The 20270-nt window shown below is 48.6% G+C and overlaps 1 protein-coding gene across 11 annotated transcripts in view; it reads right to left on the bottom strand.

Annotated features, from left to right (window-relative positions):
* Nucleotides 1–20270, bottom strand: part of PKNOX2 (PBX/knotted 1 homeobox 2) — a 270089-nt gene that overhangs the window by 5870 nt on the left and 243949 nt on the right. For 10 of the 11 annotated variants that reach the window (XM_009007059.5, XM_035264995.3, XM_009007057.4 and 7 more), the window contains 3 exons: nt 17801–17930; nt 17245–17342; nt 16307–16426 (listed from right to left, as the gene is read on the bottom strand). The exons of the other annotated variant lie outside the window; for it this stretch is intronic. In XM_009007059.5, coding sequence (XP_009005307.1) covers nt 16307–16426; nt 17245–17342; nt 17801–17930 — 348 coding nt within the window. The remainder of the gene's footprint in view (nt 1–16306; nt 16427–17244; nt 17343–17800; nt 17931–20270) is intronic. 11 annotated transcript variants of the gene reach the window in all.

Here is a 20270-nt window from a genome sequence, read left to right as displayed (position 1 = left end):
TCTAACAAATAAATGAAATTATACTTGTAAAATGCTCGATAAAAGGTATCAATACTGTTAATATCAGGTGGTGTTACAAGATGCTTAAGATTTTCTAAGGGAAAAGGGTGCGATCAGCTGCCTTGGTGATACTCTCATTATCAGTGGAAAAGGAGAGCAGCCTCTTCCCTGCCTCAGTATCCCCTGAATGAAGTGATCGGGACTGTGTGTTGTTTTAATTCAAACCTCTAACCCTGACCGCCCTGCCAAAGCAGCTAGGACTTGTGATTCATATAATATTAAGATTCTAACAAGAAAGAAGGCACATCAGCATTACAGGAGTCAATTTTATTATAATTGGGAAGGAGCGGAGGGCAGATGGGGCAGGGACTCTGGGAGCTCTGATACCTTCTGGGGTCAAGCCCTAGTGCCTGGCTCCAATATCCCTATTTGTGGGAGAAAAGCCAAGCAGCCTCCCTGTCCATGGCCAGCCAGTCTGTAGACAGAATGCAGCAAAAATATGGCAACTTTTTGACCTTTTCAGGTCCCACGAGGCCCTTTCATGCCTCCATGCCCTCACACGTGCTGGCCCTCCTCCGGAGCATGCCTCCTCCTGCCTGTCCTCACGTGCCTTTCTGAGCATCTGTAAGGGCCTGCCACAGATCACAGTCTCTGCAAGGCCCTTCCCAACTCCCTGAGGCAAAGCTGGTCACCATAGCTTCTGAATGATTGCTTTTTATGCACCAGATGGCAAGATATGTGTCCCCCAATAGGCCATGAGCTGCTCTCAGGCAGGGACCCCATCTTATTAGACATTGTTTATCTCCAGAGTGCAGACCAGTGACAGGCAAAGAGGCCAACATTCAAGGATTGTGTAGGGAACTGATGAGTGAACTGGCATGAGAAGGAGATGCAGGCTTGTTTCCTGAGCAGAGCCAGTGGCCAGGTGCCAGCAAGCAAAGCGTATCTGAAGTTAAGAGCTCACAGACTAGATGGAAGGAAAAAAAGGAGGAAAAGCCCTCTGTTAATGGGAAGTCCATGCTAAGTACCCCTTTGGTGATAAGAGAAGAAAGTCCTTAGGGACGGGGGATTTCAGTTGAACTTAGAAGAATGGCCAGGCCATTCTAGAAGAGGAGAGGGTGGGTGTTCCAGGCAGGAGCCTTGCACTAGGACTTATATTTAAGCCAGTTGGGTGAGAAGTGCTTCCACTGTTAAAGACCTCCAGAGAAGGAAATCCTCCCGCCTTCCTTGGAAGAATAATATTTGCTGTCTCTAAGGAGGCTTCTGCTGCTGAGGCCCCCATTCTAAGTGGATGTCATGAATATGCAGATTAACATCCTCCATTCCAATGGGGAGCTATGAAAAGCAGTGCCACCCAAAATTGGCTGGCTTTTCTCTTATGAATGAGGATATAAGCCCCTTACCACCCCGTGGTGCAAGTCCTCACCACCTACCCCTCCTGGAACCAGTATCTTAGGATGCACATGATGGAGGCCGTGGGGTGAGTAGCAGCATTTAGCCCAGCTTTGGGAACAGGTGTGTCAGCCAGAACATTCTTGGCACCACATCTGAGTGCTCATCGGAGCAGTCCAGCTTGTACACGCCTCAGACCACATGATTCCTGAGGACAGAGTCAAAATAGTCCTGGCCCCTGGACAGACCACGATTGGGTCAGTGCTCCTTTTAGCACAACTGGCCAGGCCTGGGGCCAAGGACTAGAAGAGGAATCAAATGAGATCATGGCAAACCATCAAGCCACAGTGGCTGTGCTCTGATCATTTTTGGAGGGAACTCCCTGGAGTTGGAAGGGAAGGGCCCAGACAGTAGCTCTCTGGAAGTAGACAATCCTTCCTTGAAAAAGAAGTACATACAGCTCATGAAAAGCAAGGGAAAAAAAGAAAAAGAGGTAAAGAACAGACTAGAAGATGACAGAGCCTTCTCAGGGACAGCTGGAACCTCACACAGCACGGCAGGGCTGCTGGGAAGTAAAAGACCTTTGGAGACGGGATCAACTCCTGACCCACCCGTTAGCACTGTGTGACATTTGTTTTTTATTTTTGCTTTTTTTTTTTTTTTTTTTTTTTGAGATAGAGTCCCACTCTGTTGCCCAGGCGGGAGTGTGGTGGCACGATCTTGGCTCACTGCCACCTCCACCTCCTAGGTTCAAGCAATTCTCCTGCCTCACACTCCCAAGTAGCTGGGATTACAGGCACCTGTCACCACACCCGGCTAATTTTTGTATTTTTGGTAGAGACAAGGTTTCACCATGTTGGTCAGGCTGGTCTCGAACACCTGATCTCAGGTGATCCACCCGCCTCAGCCTCCTAAAGTGCTGGGATTACAGGTGTAAGCCACCATGCCCAGCCCTTTGTCTGTTTTATGTATTCCATCCTTAGTTGGAAATAGCAAAATAGTGCTCACCTCTTGGACATGGGGATGATTTAATGAGATCCTGCAGGGTAAGCATGTGTGCTCCATTGACTCACTTCGTGCGATGCACTGAAGCTTTCAGGCACCATCTAGTTGAATACTCAAGGACTTCAGAGAAGGGAATTATGGTATTTACACCGAGTAGGTGTTTCACAGCGCTGTAGTTGCCACCAGGAAGTCCTCTGAAATCTGACCTCAACTCTTTCCCATCTCTCTCTGATACCTCCCTTTATAGCCCTATAACACAACTCTCCTCTGGACTAAACTGATGCTGAAAGCGTCTTTTAGTTGAAAGAGTGAGTTCTGTCCATGGGCTGGTTCAGAAAGAAGCTAAGCTAGTGCTGATTCACAGGTCCCTGGCCACTTCTTTCATGCACAGCCCACTGGCAATTGTCCTTCCACCTCCTAGCCATGCAGACCTCACCATCTCCTTGGTAGGCCAGGTCACCAAGGGGCACAGCAGATGGGAAGCCCCAGCCTGTCAGCGTCAATAGACATTGAGCTGCTGGTGGAATGGGGCATGGAGCCCGATTCAGATGAGTGAGCTTCCACTGGGTTTCCTGCCATCAGCAGTGCCACACCGGAGTCTACCACATGCTTCTCCCCTTCCTCTCCCTCTTCACAACTAAAGGGACATGGGCTGCTGCCAGCCACCACTCTGGGGTGGTTCCGCTCTAGGAGGGCCAGAGACCCAGAAGGAGGCAGCCAGGATAGGGAGATCCTTGAAACAACCACATTCCATCACATCTAAAAAGCATGCGGGATGTACCCGATATCAGAGATGTTAAAATGGAAAAAAAACAAAAACAAAAAACCCCCAGAAAACCAAAAACCAAGCCTTTTAGAATAAAGAGAAGCACCATAAATCACCAAAGAAACTTCTCTTTCTGGAGTCATTGCCCTAGTTCAGGCTTTCCATTCTTTTATTTTCTCTCTAATTTTTATCCCTGCTCCCCTTCAAACTGTGAATACTCAGAAAAGTATAAAGAACAGCAAATACCCATGTAACCACCTCCAGGTCAAAAAAATAGGATACTACCAGCACCCCATGAACCCCCTTCTATTCCTTCCCAAACACCTCTCCAAAGATCCCCTGACTTTTATGGTAATGGCTTTCTTGCTTTTCTTTATAGTTTTACTGTCTGTGTTACTTCCTTAAACATGATGGCTTGGTTTACATCAGGTTTTGGAACGTGATGTAAATAGAATCATTCATCCACAGTGATTCTGTGTAACTACAATTGTTCATTTTAATTGCTGTGTAGTTTTCCACCATGAAAAGCTGTCCCATTCTTTATCTTCCTGAAATCTCAAAACTATTCTATTTCCCTCTGGTTTCTGTGTCAGTCTATCCTTCATGATGCCAGCAAGATGGGTCCTTCTTAACCTCCTCCCCATCCCCATCCCTGCTTCAGTGAAGCCCTTTCGGATGCCCCTTCTGTGAGCCCTGAGATCTTGCCCTATCTAGGATCCCTTCCACTACAAGTTACTTGTCACCCCAAGGGGCAGGCTGACAGTTTTTTAAGAAGAGGGACCATGTCTTTCTTTTCAACCCTACCTCACCAGTGCCAAGGAAAAACGTGTGGCATGTAGGAAGTGTTCAGTATGCATCTGTTGAATGAATGAACATGCGGCCTTGGGAGTAACTGGTACTTCTACTTCCTGTGGGCATCTGCAGGTATAACGGTGAGTGGGGAAAGTATCGGTGAAAGGACCCCCAGGAGCTCCACCTAGAGGCAGGCCGCTCTACTTACTAATAATGCTGCTTTTTCAATTATTGTTGAATGCATATTTGGGGAGGATACGGAAGAGAAAAAAGGGGCACTTTAAAGTCCATTAAGGCACACTGGTCATCTCGCTAAAGAAGACTTGGAGGCAGTACTGTTAGAAGTAGGTGAGAACACGGGCTCCAGAGTCAGAGTGCCCCAGATTGAATCCTTGTCCTATCTCTAGCCAGCTTGAGACCTGGGGCAAATTACTTGGTTTCTTCTTCTGTAAAATGAGAGAGGTAATTCCACCTGCTTCAAGGTTGTTATAACAATTAAATGAGGCTGGGTGTGGTGGCTCACGCCTGTAATCCCAGCAGTTTAGGAGGCCGAGGTGGGCAGATCACCTGAGGTTGGGAATTTGAGACCAAACTGACCAACATGGAGAAACCCTGTCTCTACTAAAAATACAAAATTAGCCGGGTGTGGTGGCGGCACCTGTAATCCCAGCTAACTGGGAGGCTGAAGCAGGTTAATCATTTGAACCCAGGAGGTTATGGTGAGCCAAGATTGTACCATTGCACTCCAGCCTAGGCAACAAGAGCAAAACTCTGTCTCAAAAAAAAAAAAAAAAAAAAGAATTAAATGAGTATATGTGTGTGTGTGTGTGTGTGTGTGTGTGTGTGTGTGTGTGTAGCTAAACTGATGAGTACTAATAAATGAGTTAATATATGAAAGCTGTTAGAACAGTGGTTAGCCTACTCTGTGTTTGTTAAATAAAGAACAAATAAAATAAATCTGTGGCTTGACACATGTGGCTGTGTCTCTGAAGAAGCCACAGGTTGTTTCCTGGCAGATGGTAGGAGCCTCCCTGCAGCCCCCTCTGTGAGTGTACAAATACGCTCATTTTTTTGAATGGGTTTTATTTCCTGCTGGCTCCAGCCCCTGTGTACTATGATGGGGACATTTTATCCTAACTTGGGTCTCAAGCCTCTGGGGAATGCTGTGAGGTTGTAAATCTCCTGCAGCCATTTTTCAGGTGGAATCTCTTAGTGCTGCAGGCCCTGGTGGGGGTATTCTGGGGCTCAGTGCAGCCCAGCAATCTGCTGCACACCTTCATTTTTCAGCTCCTCCATCCAACCGTGCAGCTGACTTGCCTGTTGTCGACAAGGCTCAGTTTTAGATGGAGAAGCATCAATCTTCTTCCTTCCTTGGGGACTCACTGCCAGCATGGCACACACCCCGGGACAGTGCTACACCAGGGCATGCCTCCGACGGTCAGCCATCACTCCCCGGGAGCTGGAAGGCAGCTTCTCTCTAGATCTCTACAGTGAAGGATGGGTGGAGAAAACTCTCACACCACAGGCAGGAATCTGAGGCCTGTCATTTCTCTGGGACAAACAAAAATGCAGCAGAGAACCTGGCTGGCCTGATCTCCTGCCTCCTGGTAGCCTTACACTGAAGCCCTGCAGGCACAGAGGCCTGAACAGCATCTGGAGTGAAACAGTCATGGCTGGGGTAAGGGACTGCACGTGTTCCCAAGCTTCAAGAGTGAGAATGAGGGGAAAAGAAGATTTGACGACCAAAACAACTTGGAGTGAGGGGTCACTCCCTTTGGCCAGTAAGAATCAGAGTGGCATTGATGATTATCTGAGAGATAATTGTCATCCAAAATGACCCCTCCTTTTTCTCTTCCTACCCAATCCTAAATCCTAGCCATCCTTCCTAAGACCCAGCCCAAATGCCAGCTTCTCCAACCAAACCCTGCTAACCAACATCTCAAGATTACACAGAGCCCTGAGGGTCTCTGTGCCCAGCTTCTCTCGAAGGGCAGGAGCACCCTTCACACCAGCCCTTTTTAGCTGGCGTACCCCAATAAGGTCTAAGTGTGCACACAGTGATGTCCTCAGCCCCTGGTGTGGCTTGCAGGGTCTGGAGCAGTGAGGGCTCCCTGGCTGGTCTCCAGGCATAAGCAGCCTAGTGGGCTTACTATCATTCTGTATGTGTGCTGACATGAAAAATGTGGCTGCTGGTCTGCAAGGCCACCACTCAGTGCATAGCCATTTGCTCTGATGGGTAGGAAGGCTTTTCTGTTGAACTCATGGCCACCTGCCAGGCACTGTGTTCTCTAACATATTATCAATCATGTTCACCATAGGTAGCATTTCTTATTTTTTTGAGATGGAGTCTTGTGCTGTTGTTCAGGCTAGAGTGCAGTGGCACCTTCTCAGCTCACTGCAACCTCCACCTCCCAGGTTCAAGTGATTCTCCTGCCTCAGCCTCCCAAGTAGCTGGGATTACAGATAGGCACTACCACTCTTGTATAATTTTTGTAGTTTTAGAAGATATGAGGTTTCACCATGTTGGCCAGGCTGCTCTCAAACTCCTGACCTCATGATGTACCCACCTCAGCCTCCCAAAGTGTTGAGATTACAGGTGTGAGCCACCGTGCCAGGCCCACCATAGGTAGCATTTCTATCTCCATTTTTTAAAGAGGAAAGCAATAACAGAGAAGTTCATTAACCTGTTTCAGGTCACACAGTAAGTAAAATTAGAGCTGGGACAAACTACAGGCCTGTCTGCCTCCAAAGCCCTTGCTGCTTGCACCACACCATGCTGCCGCCATCAAGGAACAGGCTGCCGAAGTCTTCTTTTCTGCAGGCAAAACATCCCCAGATCCCTTAGCTGTTCCTCACATGACAAGCTTCTTGTTAGAGTCACCGGAACAAACATCTCCCCATCCTGCCTGCCCCCTCTGAACACAATTGTCAAAGACCCTTTTGCAACCTGATTCTTGGGCCTGAACATATTCTCCTGGATGTGTCTGACCAGCACAGATGGTCGGGCTCCTCTCACCGATATCGATTGCCCACTCTTGAGCCCCTCAAGTGTCCGTGCTTATATAATAGCACTTGATTCTGTCATGGGTTGACCTCTCCCGGCTTAAGTGTATCATTTATTTCCCCAATTGCATGATCAACCCCCTTAGGGCTGAAATCATGTCTCATACCTGAAACTTGGGTGTTTGTGAAGGGACATGTTATTTGGAACTTAGATCACGTTTTTTTCCATAGTCATACGTTATTATAAAAACAAGCAGTTTTCCTGGCTGATCCTCAAAGCCACTTTGGTTAAAGGTCTGTGTTCAAGTGGGAGGTGTCCGCAGGCTTCAGGAAGGACAGGTGTAAGACCACTCTTGCTTTCAGAGTCAGAACTAGACCAGGGAAGACTCCATGATTGAGGCATGTGAACCTTCAGCATCTCCTTTTTGTGCCCTATTGACGCAACACCACAAGCCCCTGTGATGATTGCGCGACTCACAAGCCCCTGGGTTCTGTGTCAGCCTACAGTGTTCTGAATCCAGGCCTCTGGCCCCTCCGACTTCAGGGTTAAATGCCCTGAAACTATGTTTACAATGATCTAAATAAGCTTTCATCAGATTTTCAAAAGATAGGCTTATAACAACTGCTAGAAACTTCTTCTCTGGCACCCCATTGGCTTCTCAAAACGCTGTGTTAGAAAGTGTTCTAACCTTCATCTTCTACCACCAACAAGCACTGGCATTCTTCTCATTCTGCTTCTTCTTTTTTTAAATAAAAAAACTCCATTTTTTTGGAGGGGGATGTGGGGAGAACAGGGTCTTACCCTGTTGTCCAGGCTGGAGGGCAGTGGCATGATCAAGGCTTACTACAGCCTTGACCTCCTGGGCTCAAGTGGTCCTTCCACCTCAGGCCCCTGAATAGCTGGGACCACAGGTGCACACCGCCACACCTGACTAGTTTTTTGTATTTTTAGTAGAGAGGGGGTTTCGCCATGTTGCCAAGGCTGGTCTCAAACTCTTAGACTCAAGCTATACACCTACCTCATCCTCCCAAAATGCTGGCATGATTACAGGTGTGAGCCACTGCACCTGGCCTTTTTGTTTTTCTTTTTTAAAGAGATGAGGTCTCACTATGTTGCTCAGGCTGGTCTCGAACTCTTAGACTCAAGTGATGCTCCCACCTTGGCCTCCCAAAGTGCTGAGATTACCAATGTGCCTGGCCCCATTCTTACCATGAAGCTGATCTTAGCTGAGTGGGAACAGAAAAGCAAGCCTCGCAACTAATTCATACTAAGCTGAGTAAATGATGGCCTCATAGCCTTTCATAGGCATCACTTTTTATAGGGATTGGATAGTTTAAAATGGGTTTCTGATAGTGGAATTTCATTTTAAAAATATAATCCTTAATATGTATGCAAGTGGAATTCCAGACAGTATGAGGAGGTTAAAGGAAAAGGCAGCAGACAAGATATATTGGAACAAGAATGGGCCAGTCTCCCTAAGCCGTTTTCTTGCCTTTTCAGGAGTTTTAACTTTCCTCCACAGGTTCCCCAAAAGTTTGGCAGTTTTTCTCAGCATTTTCCAAGGCAAGGCCAATTATGGGAACTCCCAAGGTGAGCCTGGAGGCATTTGAAGCAGTAGCAGTGCCTGTATCGGGACAAAGAGCCTTCATGTCCGTCAGCGTATTCTATTCTCGCAACAACCTATGAGCTGGATTTTGTGGTTCCTGTTTTACAGCAGAGGAAACTGAGGCTTAATGAGGTCAAGCAGTCACCCCAGCTTGCCAAACTAGGTAGAGGGGGTGGTGAAACTCATCCCAGGTCCTGCCCCAGGTGCCATGTCCTTTCTACAGGCTGTGTGCTTTCTTTTCTTTTTTGAGACGGAGTCTTGCTCTTGTTGCCCAGGCTGGCAGTCTGGAGTGCAGCAATGGTGTGACCTCAGCTCACTGCAACCTCTGTCTCCCGGGTTCAAGAGATTTTCTTGCCTCAGCCTCCCCAGTAGCTGGGATTATAGGCACGGGCCACCACGCCTGGCTAATTTTAAAGTTTTAGTAGAAATGGAATTTCCCCATGTTGGTCAGGCTGGTCTCAAACTCCCAACCTCAGGTGATTTGCCCACCTCGGCCTCCCAAAGTGCTGGGATTACAGGCGTGAGCCACTGTGCCCGGAACGCTATATGGTTTCTAAAAAAACATTGTCATTCCTATGTCAGGTGTGTGGATGGGTCCTGTAGGTGGGCCTTTGACAGGGATACAGCTAGATACAGTTGACCCCCAGGATCCATGGGGGACTGTTTCCAGGACCCCTTGGTGAATACCAAGGTTCATGGATGCTCAAGTCCCTGATATAACATGGTGTAATATTTGCACATAACCTACAAACGTCGTCCTGTATACTTTAAAACATTTCCAGATTACTTACCATACCTAAGACAATGTTAATGCTACATAAATAGTTGTTACACTGTTGTTTAGGGAATAACAACAAGAAAAAAGATAAATGCTCAGTACAGATGCAACTATCCACTTAAAAAAAATATTTTCAAGCCAAGGTTGGTTGAATCCAGGGATTCAGAACCCATGAAACAGAGGGCTGACTGTAATCCCTTCAAGACTTAACACAATGCTCTGAGCAGGGGAGGTGGCGAGGCATGCAGAGAATGTGGAGTGACCAAAGGCAACACCAAGGCACAGAGGCAACTGGCTGGGCTTCACCTCCACATGACTCCTTGGCCAGGAGCTCTGTGCAGTGCACAAGCTGTTCCTGGGTGCAGCCGCTCTGCTTCCCCAGCCAGAATGACCCCTGCATGTGAGGTTCTCAGGCTGGGGGAAGGATAGCTGGGAATCTGACAGTCTAAGATAACAACAGGCACAGAATCATGCAGAGTATACCCACGTTCATGGCAGCAGGACTTAAAACCCAAGAGGTGAAAGCAACCCCAGTGTCCATCATCTGATGAACCAACAAACAAAATGTGGTACATCTGGACCATGGAATATTCTTCAGCCACAACATGGAATGAAGTACCAATACACTGTGCTAAGTAAAAGAATCCCACAATTCCATTTATGTGAAATGTCCAGAATAGGCAAATGCACAAAGGCAGAAAGTGAATTTGTGGCTGCTAGGGGCTGGGGAGTGAGGGCTAATGGGCACAGCCTTTCTTTTTGGGGTGATGAAAATATTCTGGAATTAAATGGTGGTGATGATTGCACAACTCTGTAAACATACTAAAAGCCACTGAATTGCACCATTTAAAAGGATAAAGTTTATGGTACGTGAATTATGTTTCAATTTAAAAAGGCCTTGGGTGCTTTTTGTGCACTCAACTTTCGTGACCACAGCAGAGTTCACAGGGGGGCCCTGCAGTGAGCCCTCAGCTCCTTGCGGCTGAATGGAAGATGGGGTGGTGGATGGCAGAGTGCAGCTGGATGCCATGCCAGGCTTCTGAATGTGATGAATGGGGTGTGGGAGAAGTCACAGGAAGCCTGACTGTGAGATCTGAAGAGTGTGACTGGGCATGTAAAATCCCGACACTCCTCCCAGAATGGGGCGCCAGGCCTCCACTGAGAGTTGGGGTTCCCCTTTGCTTTACCTAGACTTTGCATGGGAGCTGAGAGATGCCTGTGGTTTCTTGAGTCAATGTGGTGGGTAAGAGATTAGAGCCTCCAGTTGCATAGATCCGGGTTCAAATCCTGTGCCACCTGTCTTCCATGTGACCCTGAGAAATGTGTTGCCTTCTTCGAGTGTCAGTTTTGTCACTGGTAAAATGATGCAAATTGTATTACCTCCTCCTAGGGTGGTTGTGTGGGTTAAATGAGATGATGTTCAAATGTTTAGTGCAGAACCTGGCACGCTGCAATGGTTAATGCAGGAGTGGCTCCTCTGGTGGATGGCAGGGCCTGCTGGGGCCTGGTCTCCAGTATCTCCCCACATACAGAGGATATTCTGCAAAGCTGCTCATGTGCTTGGCTAGCAGCAGCACAGAGAGATGTCATCTTTTGGGGTGGAAATGAGCAGAATCATGTGGCAGGTCAGGAAGACTCTAGGCTCTGGAGCAGAAGGGGTGGGGCAGACACCGGAGAGGGGGAACAGTGCCTACCTCTTTATCCTCTAAGAGGAGGACTGTCTGCCATGGGCTCTTGGCTGACCTGAGTCTGCTATGGAATGATTGCTTCCGGCAGGAGTTTAGCCTCTTTCAGCCAAATGCAAGAGGAAGAAAATGTCACTGGATTCTTCAGGGACTCCAAGGCGAGCAGCTAATGGATGAAACCATCTCAATCTCACTGCAGCCTTACAGAAAAAAGGCTCTGGGATTTCACCTCCGTCTCAGGAGCCTTCTATCATCTGAATACTTTTCTGTGGCTGCCAGTGCTGCAGAACAGTAGAAATGACAAGACACAGGACAAAAGGAACTGAAGAATACTAACTTATGCCCCAGGGAAAGAAGACAACAGGAAGAACGAGTATTTACTCCAGATGTCCTCAGAACCAATCCCTACTTAGCAAAGTTTGTAGATTAATCAACGCTGTCTCCATTTCTCCTAGAAATCGTTAGAACTGCTGTGTGCAATACTCTGAATGCTTGAGATGAGTAGGCTGTTTTGTAGATTGTCTGTTAACCACACTATCTGCTTATCTGAGAGTCAGCAGTGATCGTATCCCGACTGGTTTGTGCCAATTCTATGCATTATTAATGAAGTATGTAAATTTCGGTAATTTAACAAACTATTCTGTAAACCAATGAAATATGAGGGCAAAAAGAGTTGCTGTTGATAAGTAGAAAGCTTTCAAAAGTCTTGAGACCCAAACTTGCTTACAAATGCTGAATAGTTAGGATCGGATGAGACAAACATCAAGGATTGAATTTATTTTACATAATAAAAATCTGGAAGGATCCTGTGGCCAGCTTAATTCTCAAATGTGAAAGTTGTTATTCCACTTTCCATTGAGATGGAATTTATGGATGTTACATTATAGGAGAGGTTTATGCAAGGAAGATGACTAACAATCAGAAAGAGACCTTAGCTCTATATCAAAAGATTAGCAAAGGAATGTATACAGTATGTCCATCTTTTAAAGTAACATAAAGTATCTCTTTTGAATGGTTGTTTCTTTTTGAAACTATTTTTTTCAATCAACAACAAATGAGTTGTCCCAACTGCACTGGATGAGAACAACTATGGCATATTTAGGCCTGTCCTTACTTCATACCCTTTCCGCTCCTCTTTCCTAGAACCGAACAGCTCCTATCAGCCTGACACAGTGTCTCCATAGGGTTGCGTTTTTCAAGAACTGCAGTCTCAGAGTTGTTCCTTAGAGCAACAGTGAAAACACCATGGGGGATGGATGTGAAGCGCTCACATAAGTTTGGGAGAAGCTTTGAACCTTACACTCTTGCAAATTCACCGTGCTCCTTCGTCCAGTGAGAATTTAAAAAAGACATTATGGGAGGCTGAGGAGGGTGGATCACTTGAGGTTAGGGCTTTGAGGCCAGCCTGGCCGACATGGTAAAACACCATCTCTACTAAAAATATAAAAATTAGCCAGGCATGGTGGTGGGCACCTGTTAATCCCAGCTACCTGGGAGGATGAGGCAGGAGAATCACTTGAACCTGGGAGGTAGGGGTTGCGGTGAGCCAAGATCGTGCCACTGCACTCCAGCCTGGGCAACAAGTGAGACTCTGTACCTCCCACAAAGCAAATAAATAAATAAATAAATAAATAAGCTAAACTCTGTATAACTCAGATCAACCCAAACTTATTTCACCATGGAACCTCTTTTGGGGAGCAACACCTTATAAATTCTGCAAAGCTCCATATCTTGGGAATTAATGTATAGGGCTCATAGAAGAATATAATGTATGATCCCTATTTTTGAGAAATTTACAAGAGTCACAGATACAAGACAGGCATACACATCTACACAAAGAATGGGTAAGTCACAGTATTGTCACTCTTAGGGTCAAATGGCGGTAAAATCAGTAGATGGTATAGATCAAAACAACAAATCAGCCATCTGCCTCTGATTAATATTCACTAATTATGGGCCTTCAGCCTCCAACAACTTGCTCTTGGTCCACTGTTATAGGAAGTTCAAAGGAAACTTCTTTCTTTCTTTTTTTTTCCGAGACAGAGTTTTGCTCTTGTTGCCCGGGCTGGAGTGCAATGGCGTAATCTCGGCTCACTGCAGCCTCTGCCTCCCAGGTTCAAGCGATTCTCCTGCCTCAGCCTCCTGAGTAGCTGGGACTACAGGCACCTGCCACCATGCCTGGCTAATTTTTGTATTTTTAGTAGAGACAGGGTTTCACTATGTTAGCCAGGCTGGTCTTGAACTCCTGACCTTGTGATCCTCCCACCTTGGCCTCCCAAAGTACTGGGATTACAGGCGTGAGCCACCATGCCTAGCCCAGGGAACTTAATTCTTAAGTGCTATGTGCTAGGCCTGGCTCTTTATATATGTTTTCTCATTTAATTTTCACAACCATGGGAAATAAGTATTATCTTCTTCTTCTTTTTTTTTTTTTCTCAAAGAAATAGAATCAGGGTAATAACACTGCTAGTGGGAGAGCCTTAATTCGCACCTTGATCTGTCTGGCTTCAAATTCTGTCTTCTTTCTACTGTGGCTAGTTATGAAGAGCCTTTAGAACCCCTGGGGTTTGGGGAGGTTGTGTCCACATGTGCATAGTTGTATGGCTCAGGCGTGGCCTGCCAAGGACAACTGGAGTGTGCTTATTTCTCTAGAGCAGCCTGGACTTCTCATTCTCATCCTCCCGCTCAGTCCCAAAGTCCTGAGCTTTGACTTTAGACTCTCTAGAGGCCTCTGTGATTAACTGGGGGAGGACTCTGCCAATGTTAAGCACTTCATGAATGGCACCTGCACCTGTGCACACTGCCAGGCTGGAGAGGGCAGCAGGAGTGGGTGGGAAAGTGCCGGCAGAAAGCCCCTCCTTGTGCCTTTCGGCAAGTCCTCCACCCCATCCCCGGTGCTTTCTGTAGAGCCAGCCTGGGTCCTGCCTTGCTCTGTGCTCGGCAACTACCTCCTCTCTTCTCCACCTCCTGTTCCTCTGCATTCACAAGTCTGGGTGGAAGTGACTGTGGAGTGGAAGGACAGGACCCTGAGCTCTGCAGGGAGGCTCACAAGGAAAGGGATGAGAGGGTGGGGTGTGAACTGAGGTCTCAGGTGAGAGGCCAGGCACAGCCAGGAGGGACAGAGATGGGTGACCCTCCAGTCTCAGGCTAACGACTCTCAGGGGTGAGTTGCAAGTGGGGAGTGGAAGGTAGTGAAGGAGAATCCCACATATGGGGTGATGGAAGTCGGTGGGCAGGTGGTGGCCTGGACACCTGGGCTCCTGGGCAGGGGAATCTGCCTTGCAGCTTCTTCTCTCTCCTCTTGCCTGTTTTTCCCTTCAGAAGTGAGGTTGTAGGTGTGTTCACAACAGTCTTCAAAAATGCATGAGGGTGGGAGGTGGGGAAGGAAAGGGAGCATTTATTAAGCATCTCAGTGTGCTAAGGTCCTGGTAATTTTTCATTACTTTATCACAATCTTCATAAGAGGTGAATGTGGCCAAGTTGCAGGGTAAAAGGTAACACAGATTTGAACCCAGATTTGGCTGCCTCAAAAGCCTCTGAGCTTTCTAGCACATCTGTGACCCTGCATTGTACATCACCCACCACAACGAGTGGAGCCAGATTTAGCTCCACTGGGGGCTGGGGGCGAGGGAGGTGCTTTAATCTTGGTTGTGACAGTTCGGTGCACAGAAGAGGCATCCTTCCCTCAAGAGCCCCTCCTCCCACAGGTAGGCTGGGAGCTGTGACACTGGACCCACAGGCCACTGAGTCCATCTGAGTCCCCTGGCTTTCAAACATTTTGGAAAACCAGAAAGGGAGGAGACCTGGGTATTCCCTCTGTGTACTCCAGCCACTGATCCAGAGCTGCTCCATAGAAGCCTGAGGCTGGATCTGCCACTGGGCCTCTGGTGTCATCACGTAGGCACAGGGGTCCCTCCAGCCTCCTCTCAACTTAACCCCAGCATTCCAACCCCTCCTTTCCAAATTAGCTTCCTCATCTGGAAACTCTACGCGTTCAAACTAGTCAGTGCTTTCAAAATGTACTCACTCACCAAAGCATGGGGGCAGCCCCATGACCCTGGAGGCAAGGGGATACTTTTGGGGTGATCCCGAGCTCCAGCTCTCATCTCTCACTAGCAGGTGATCCTTCCTGTCTCCTGGGTGCACAGGAAGGTCCAGCACTTCCAAGTCAGAAGCCCCAAGACCCAGTCAGTCTTCTGCTGCCAATAAAGTCTGAGAACCACTGAGGCCTGGTCTCCATGGATTCTGAAGGCTCTCCCATTTCAGATAAAGGGCTGTTGATGGACTGATTAGTTTCCATGGCCCATTTGATTTGTCTCCTCTCTGGAGAAGGACTTCCATTTCCTCCTGGTTCTTCCCATAGTTCTCCAGCCAATGGCTTCTCAGTCCCTTGGCATTTGTCTTGCTTGTATCTGTGTCTGTCTGTCCTGACGCGCGAGGATAGGAGCTTGCAGACTGCTGGAAGTCCGCCCATCATCACAGCATCTACCTTCCCATCCCAGAATGCACACACACCAGCGCATGCACAGTCACTGGCCTTTACTTACTGCCACTGCCCTTGAAAGTGGTGTTAGGGGATTGCAATTTTGAAGTATTTCTTTCCTGACATTCCACCAAAGGCATGTCTTTTGCAACTAACGCTGCACACAAATACAGCAAAAAAACACACAGTAGGCACTTTATAAACACTCCATTGAAACCCAAGGTAGTGTGCCATTTTATAAAAGGAGCTGCTGAGGCTTGTGAAGGAAACAGTTCTGTGTCCTGGAGCTGAGCTGTGACGTGAGGAGCCAGGATTCCAGCCTTGGCGTCCATCTCCACCGCACAGTGCTTGGCTTCACCCAGTGGGGAGGACTCAGGCGTCCTGGCAGAGTCAACACGTTCTTCCATGGGAGAGGGACACAGCGAGCACGGCTGCGACAGGGGGAGGGCTCTGGACCAGAAACAACCCCCTCCCCCCACAGCCCTCTCTCTGTTCATGAAACAATGTGGTACACCTGCCCAGTACTCTTCACCATGTGCTTGTCCCCATTACCCCACGTGTTGCCACACTTTTTCCAGACAGCAACAGCAGCAGGTACTAGAGAAAGTCTCCCAGCTTTAGGCCCCATGTGAGCCCCTTGGCCTGGCCTCTAGTTGTCATCCCTGTCAGACAGCTCTCCTGGAGGCCACGCCCTCTGTCTGTGGGTTTGGAGCCGACAGCAGAGTCTGGTACCCACGCAGTGGGTTATTCATACCCCATGCCGTGACTCCACACCCCCAGGACACACACACTCACCATGAGATGCTGGAAGAGCCAAGAACGCATTATATTGGTGGCATGCTTGGGCAAGACTCCTCGTTTGTTCTTGGACTTCTTATCCTCATTGTCCAGGAGGGAGGTGAGGTCAAGGTTAACCTTCAGGGTACGTGAAGAGAAAATCAGCATCAGCAGCCTGTAAGGCCAGTGGCTAGGGACCTGTTGCCATAGCGACGGTAGGCTCGGCTGCCAGCCCCTTTCCCGGCTCATTCCTAGGGCCCTGGGGAGGTTGCCTTTCCCTCTCACCCCACACCAGCCCCTTGGAGAGTGAAGGTGAGGCTCTGGTGAGGGAAGAAGGGAAGAAGGACAAGTAGGAAGAGAAGGGGAAGGGGGAGAGGGAGGGAGAGAGAGAGAGACAGAGGAAACAGGGCCATGCAGAGAGTATAGAAGACATGAATTTGCCACAAGCCGTCAAGTAGTTATCAGCATTCTTAAAGTTTGCAAAGCACTTTCCTATCCGTGCTTCATCCTCGCAGCAGCCCTGCAGGTTGACTGGGCTGTGTGCAGTTGCTATTAATTCCCCTTTCATCAATAAGAACTCTGAGGCTCAGAGAGGTTAGGTGACTTATCCGAGATTCCAGAGTTAATGTCAGATTCCAGACTCTGAGTTTGGGTCTTTCTACTCTTTCTTTGTGTGTGCGCTCTCTACCACTCAGGGGCACAGCGGCTTGGCCTACAGACAGCGACAGAAGTGTAGGATTCTTTGATGTAACCCCAGGAGGGAGCAGCACCATCCCAGAAGTTGATAAAACCTTTCCAAGACCCAGCTTCTTATCTGTAAAGTAGGAGGAATGATACCTCTTAGAAGATGATGAGGATTCAATGAGTCACTTGTGTAAAGTGCCTGGCAGATAAGAAGCGATTACAGGTGCCCTAGCCCACACCATGCACATGTGCACACACCTACGCACACTCACCTGTGTGTTCTGGATCTGGATGGCTCCCTGGGGGATTGCTTGGGTGACCACCTGACCCTGGGAGGTTACCATGGTAACCGGTTGGTATAAGGCTCCACCTGAGGAGACAACCAGTTTTGGGGTCCCCTGCCATTGGAGTGGGTAGGAGTGAGGGCAAGCAGGGTTCCCAGTTCACTTGGCACTCATGTGTAAAGACCCTCTACTTTGGAGCCCTTGGGTGGTGAGCTATGGCTCTCCTGCCTAAGGGCTGGGTAGGGGATAGTGGCTAGAGCCTAGGGCAGAGCCTCTGGCAGGAGGTGCTTGGGGGAAGGGACAATAGGCTTATTTGGTCCTCTCAGGTGCTCATGAGATTTTGACCCAAATTTGTTCTAAACCATCACAATTGGGTCTTGGTGCTAACCATCTATAAACTCACAGAACACTTTAGTCAAGAAATTGAGCTGGGAGCCCCTCTCTTGGTGGAGGACACCCCCCCCCACCCCTGGAACCCCCTCAGGGCCACCCTTTCTCCTCCCAGGGAATTCCCACAATCCCCCTTCCCGGTCCTTGCACCGACCTGACACGACTTGTGAGTTGACGGTTGTCATGGCGATGTTGCCCTGCTGGAGCGCTGAGGCTGGGACCACAATCCCCTGGGGGTTATTGGAGACTCCAGACATGGAATTGGGGGAATTCTGCAGGAGGTCCTGGCAGTGAGGGAGGCGTGGTTTGTGACAATGTCACTGAGAGCTCAGATGCTACAGCCCCAGAATTCCCTACTGTCCTTTCCCCTTCCTGCTTACCCCCTCCCTCCTTCCAGCTCCTCCCCAGACCCAGGTCCAGAAGGCAATTCTCATGCTTTCGTAGAAAGAGTAAAAAAGAAGGTTCAATATATATTTTTAAAACAACCCCAAGTAGTCACCCATTTAACCATTCCATTGCCCTGCAAACCTAAGGCACAAATTATCTGATAACCCTGTGGTCTCCTCCTTGGCTATACTTTGAAATCTCCAGCAATGATGCTTAGGTTGCAATCTCAGAGAGTCTCTTTAACTGGTCAGGAGTGTGTACTGGGCTCTGGATTATTTCTTCTTGATCAGGTTCATCATATTCAATGGGCTTTGGTTATTAAAATCTCCCCAGGTGATTCTATTGTGCAGCCGGGTCTGAGAACCTGGCTTCACCTGGTCAGCACCTGGTCATCCTTCAGACCTGCTTATCTCCTGATGCTTTCCTGTCCCCTGGTTCCTCTCCACACACCTCCATCATAGACCTGTCACACTAGCCTCCACAGACAGAGCAGGCTCCAGTTCTCACCTTTGTATCCTTAGCACCTAGTTCAGGATACTAAAATACGTGTTAAAAAAGCAAACGAAAGCTGCCCTAGCCTTTCCATAACTTGTCTTTGAACGTGTCTCAGATGAACCTCAGCCACCTTCGGCACATGGCATCAATTCTGTTCTTCTCCTCAGGTTCCCCACAGGGTTCCACTGGAAGCAGACTCTCTTCTCCCCACACTACCAGCAGCATGCAACCCTTGCTGCTTTTCTTTTCTTTCTTTTTTTTTTTTTTTTTTTTTTTTTTTGAGAGGGAGTCTCCCTCTGTTGCTAGGCTGGAGTGCAGTGGCGCGATCTCGGCTCACTGCAACCTCCACCTCCCAGGTTCAAGTGATTCTCCTGCCTCATCCTCCTGAGTAGCTGGGACTGACTACAGGCATGCACTACCACCCTAGGCTCATTTTTTGTATTTTAGCAGAGACCGGGTTTCACCATGTTGGCCAGGATGGTCTCGAACTCCTGACCTCATGATCTGCCTTCCTCAGCCTCCCAAAGTGCTGGGAGTAAAGGCATGAGCCACCGCTCCCGGACTGGTGCTTTTCTTTGCGTTAGCCCAGGCAGCTAAGACCATGTTTTCCTGGCCCTCTGCTCCCGTCACCATCCCCAGTTAACAGCTGGGTAAAGAAGTCCTTGGGGTCGATGTGGAGCCCTCCCTGCTTTCTGGGGAGCCTGCGCTGGGAGGCGAGGTGCTTGGAGAGAGTTTGTGAGGAAAAAATAGGATGTGGGAGAGGTTAGGGTCTCTTGGTTTGGAGAAAGCCAAAAAGGCAGCAAATGAGGTGTGGGAGCCTCAGGAGGCCAGCCTGGGTCTCTTAGCTCCTCCTAGCCACAGTTCCTCATCTGAAGATGGGGCTTGAACCAGTTCACAGGTCCAATGGCCATTTAGGTGACATTCTCATGCTCGAATGCTGGAATCATAAGGCGTGAACTGCAAGGATTTAGACAAGAAATGTCAAGAAAATAGACAAAATGGGGAAAAAAGAGAAGGCCCTCAGCTTCCCAGTTTTTGTCTTAGGACTTGAAGAAGCTTTGGGTCTTCAGCCTCCAGGGCAGGTCTAGGCTTTTGAGCAGGAGAGATCTGTATTTGGAGGAAAGCTCGAGCCAGTGACTGCCTACCTGTAGCAACAGACAAAGGGAAAGTGTCACCGCCCAGGGGGACAGTCACGGCGGATCTCCTCCCAGACCCTGACACCGCAGAAACTGGCAGGGCCTGTCAGGAAGTGGAAGTCGGCACTGATTTATACATCTCACTCGGTTCAGCTGATTAAATCCCCCTTGGCGTCTCCTCCAGAGCTGCCTTTTTTACTCTCCTGGGTTGTCTCTGGCCCAAGAGCTGGAGGAGTATTGCCTATAAATAAGCAGCGCCAGGAGGAGAGGAGCCAAGCACGCCCTCCTCCCACCCACCTGCCGCACGGGCCTCCTGGTCTGGCTCCTCTGGGTGGGTGGGGCGATGGAGGCCTTGCTTCTATTCTGGGCTCACCTCTACTGCTGTGACCTTCGGGAAGGGAGGGGGCAGCTCTTGCCTTGGCTTCCCCTTCCTGGGCCTTGCGAGAGCCTCCTAGCCTGTGAGGTTTATACTTTGAGCAGAGCTCTTGGCCTTCCTGTTCCTGCAGTTGTTGTCTAAAATGGAGTCTGCTGTGCAGAAGCCTGGAAACTGGAAGAGCCCCTCAAAGCCACGTATTTCCCCTCCCTGAAGTACAAATAAGGCACTGA

The sequence above is a fragment of the Callithrix jacchus genome, chromosome 10 (assembly GCF_049354715.1).
Source record: "Callithrix jacchus isolate 240 chromosome 10, calJac240_pri, whole genome shotgun sequence".
In the NCBI taxonomy this organism is placed as follows: Eukaryota; Metazoa; Chordata; class Mammalia; order Primates; family Cebidae; genus Callithrix; species Callithrix jacchus.
Note: the sequence above shows the minus strand (reverse complement) of the source record. Positions and strands in the feature narration are given on the sequence as shown.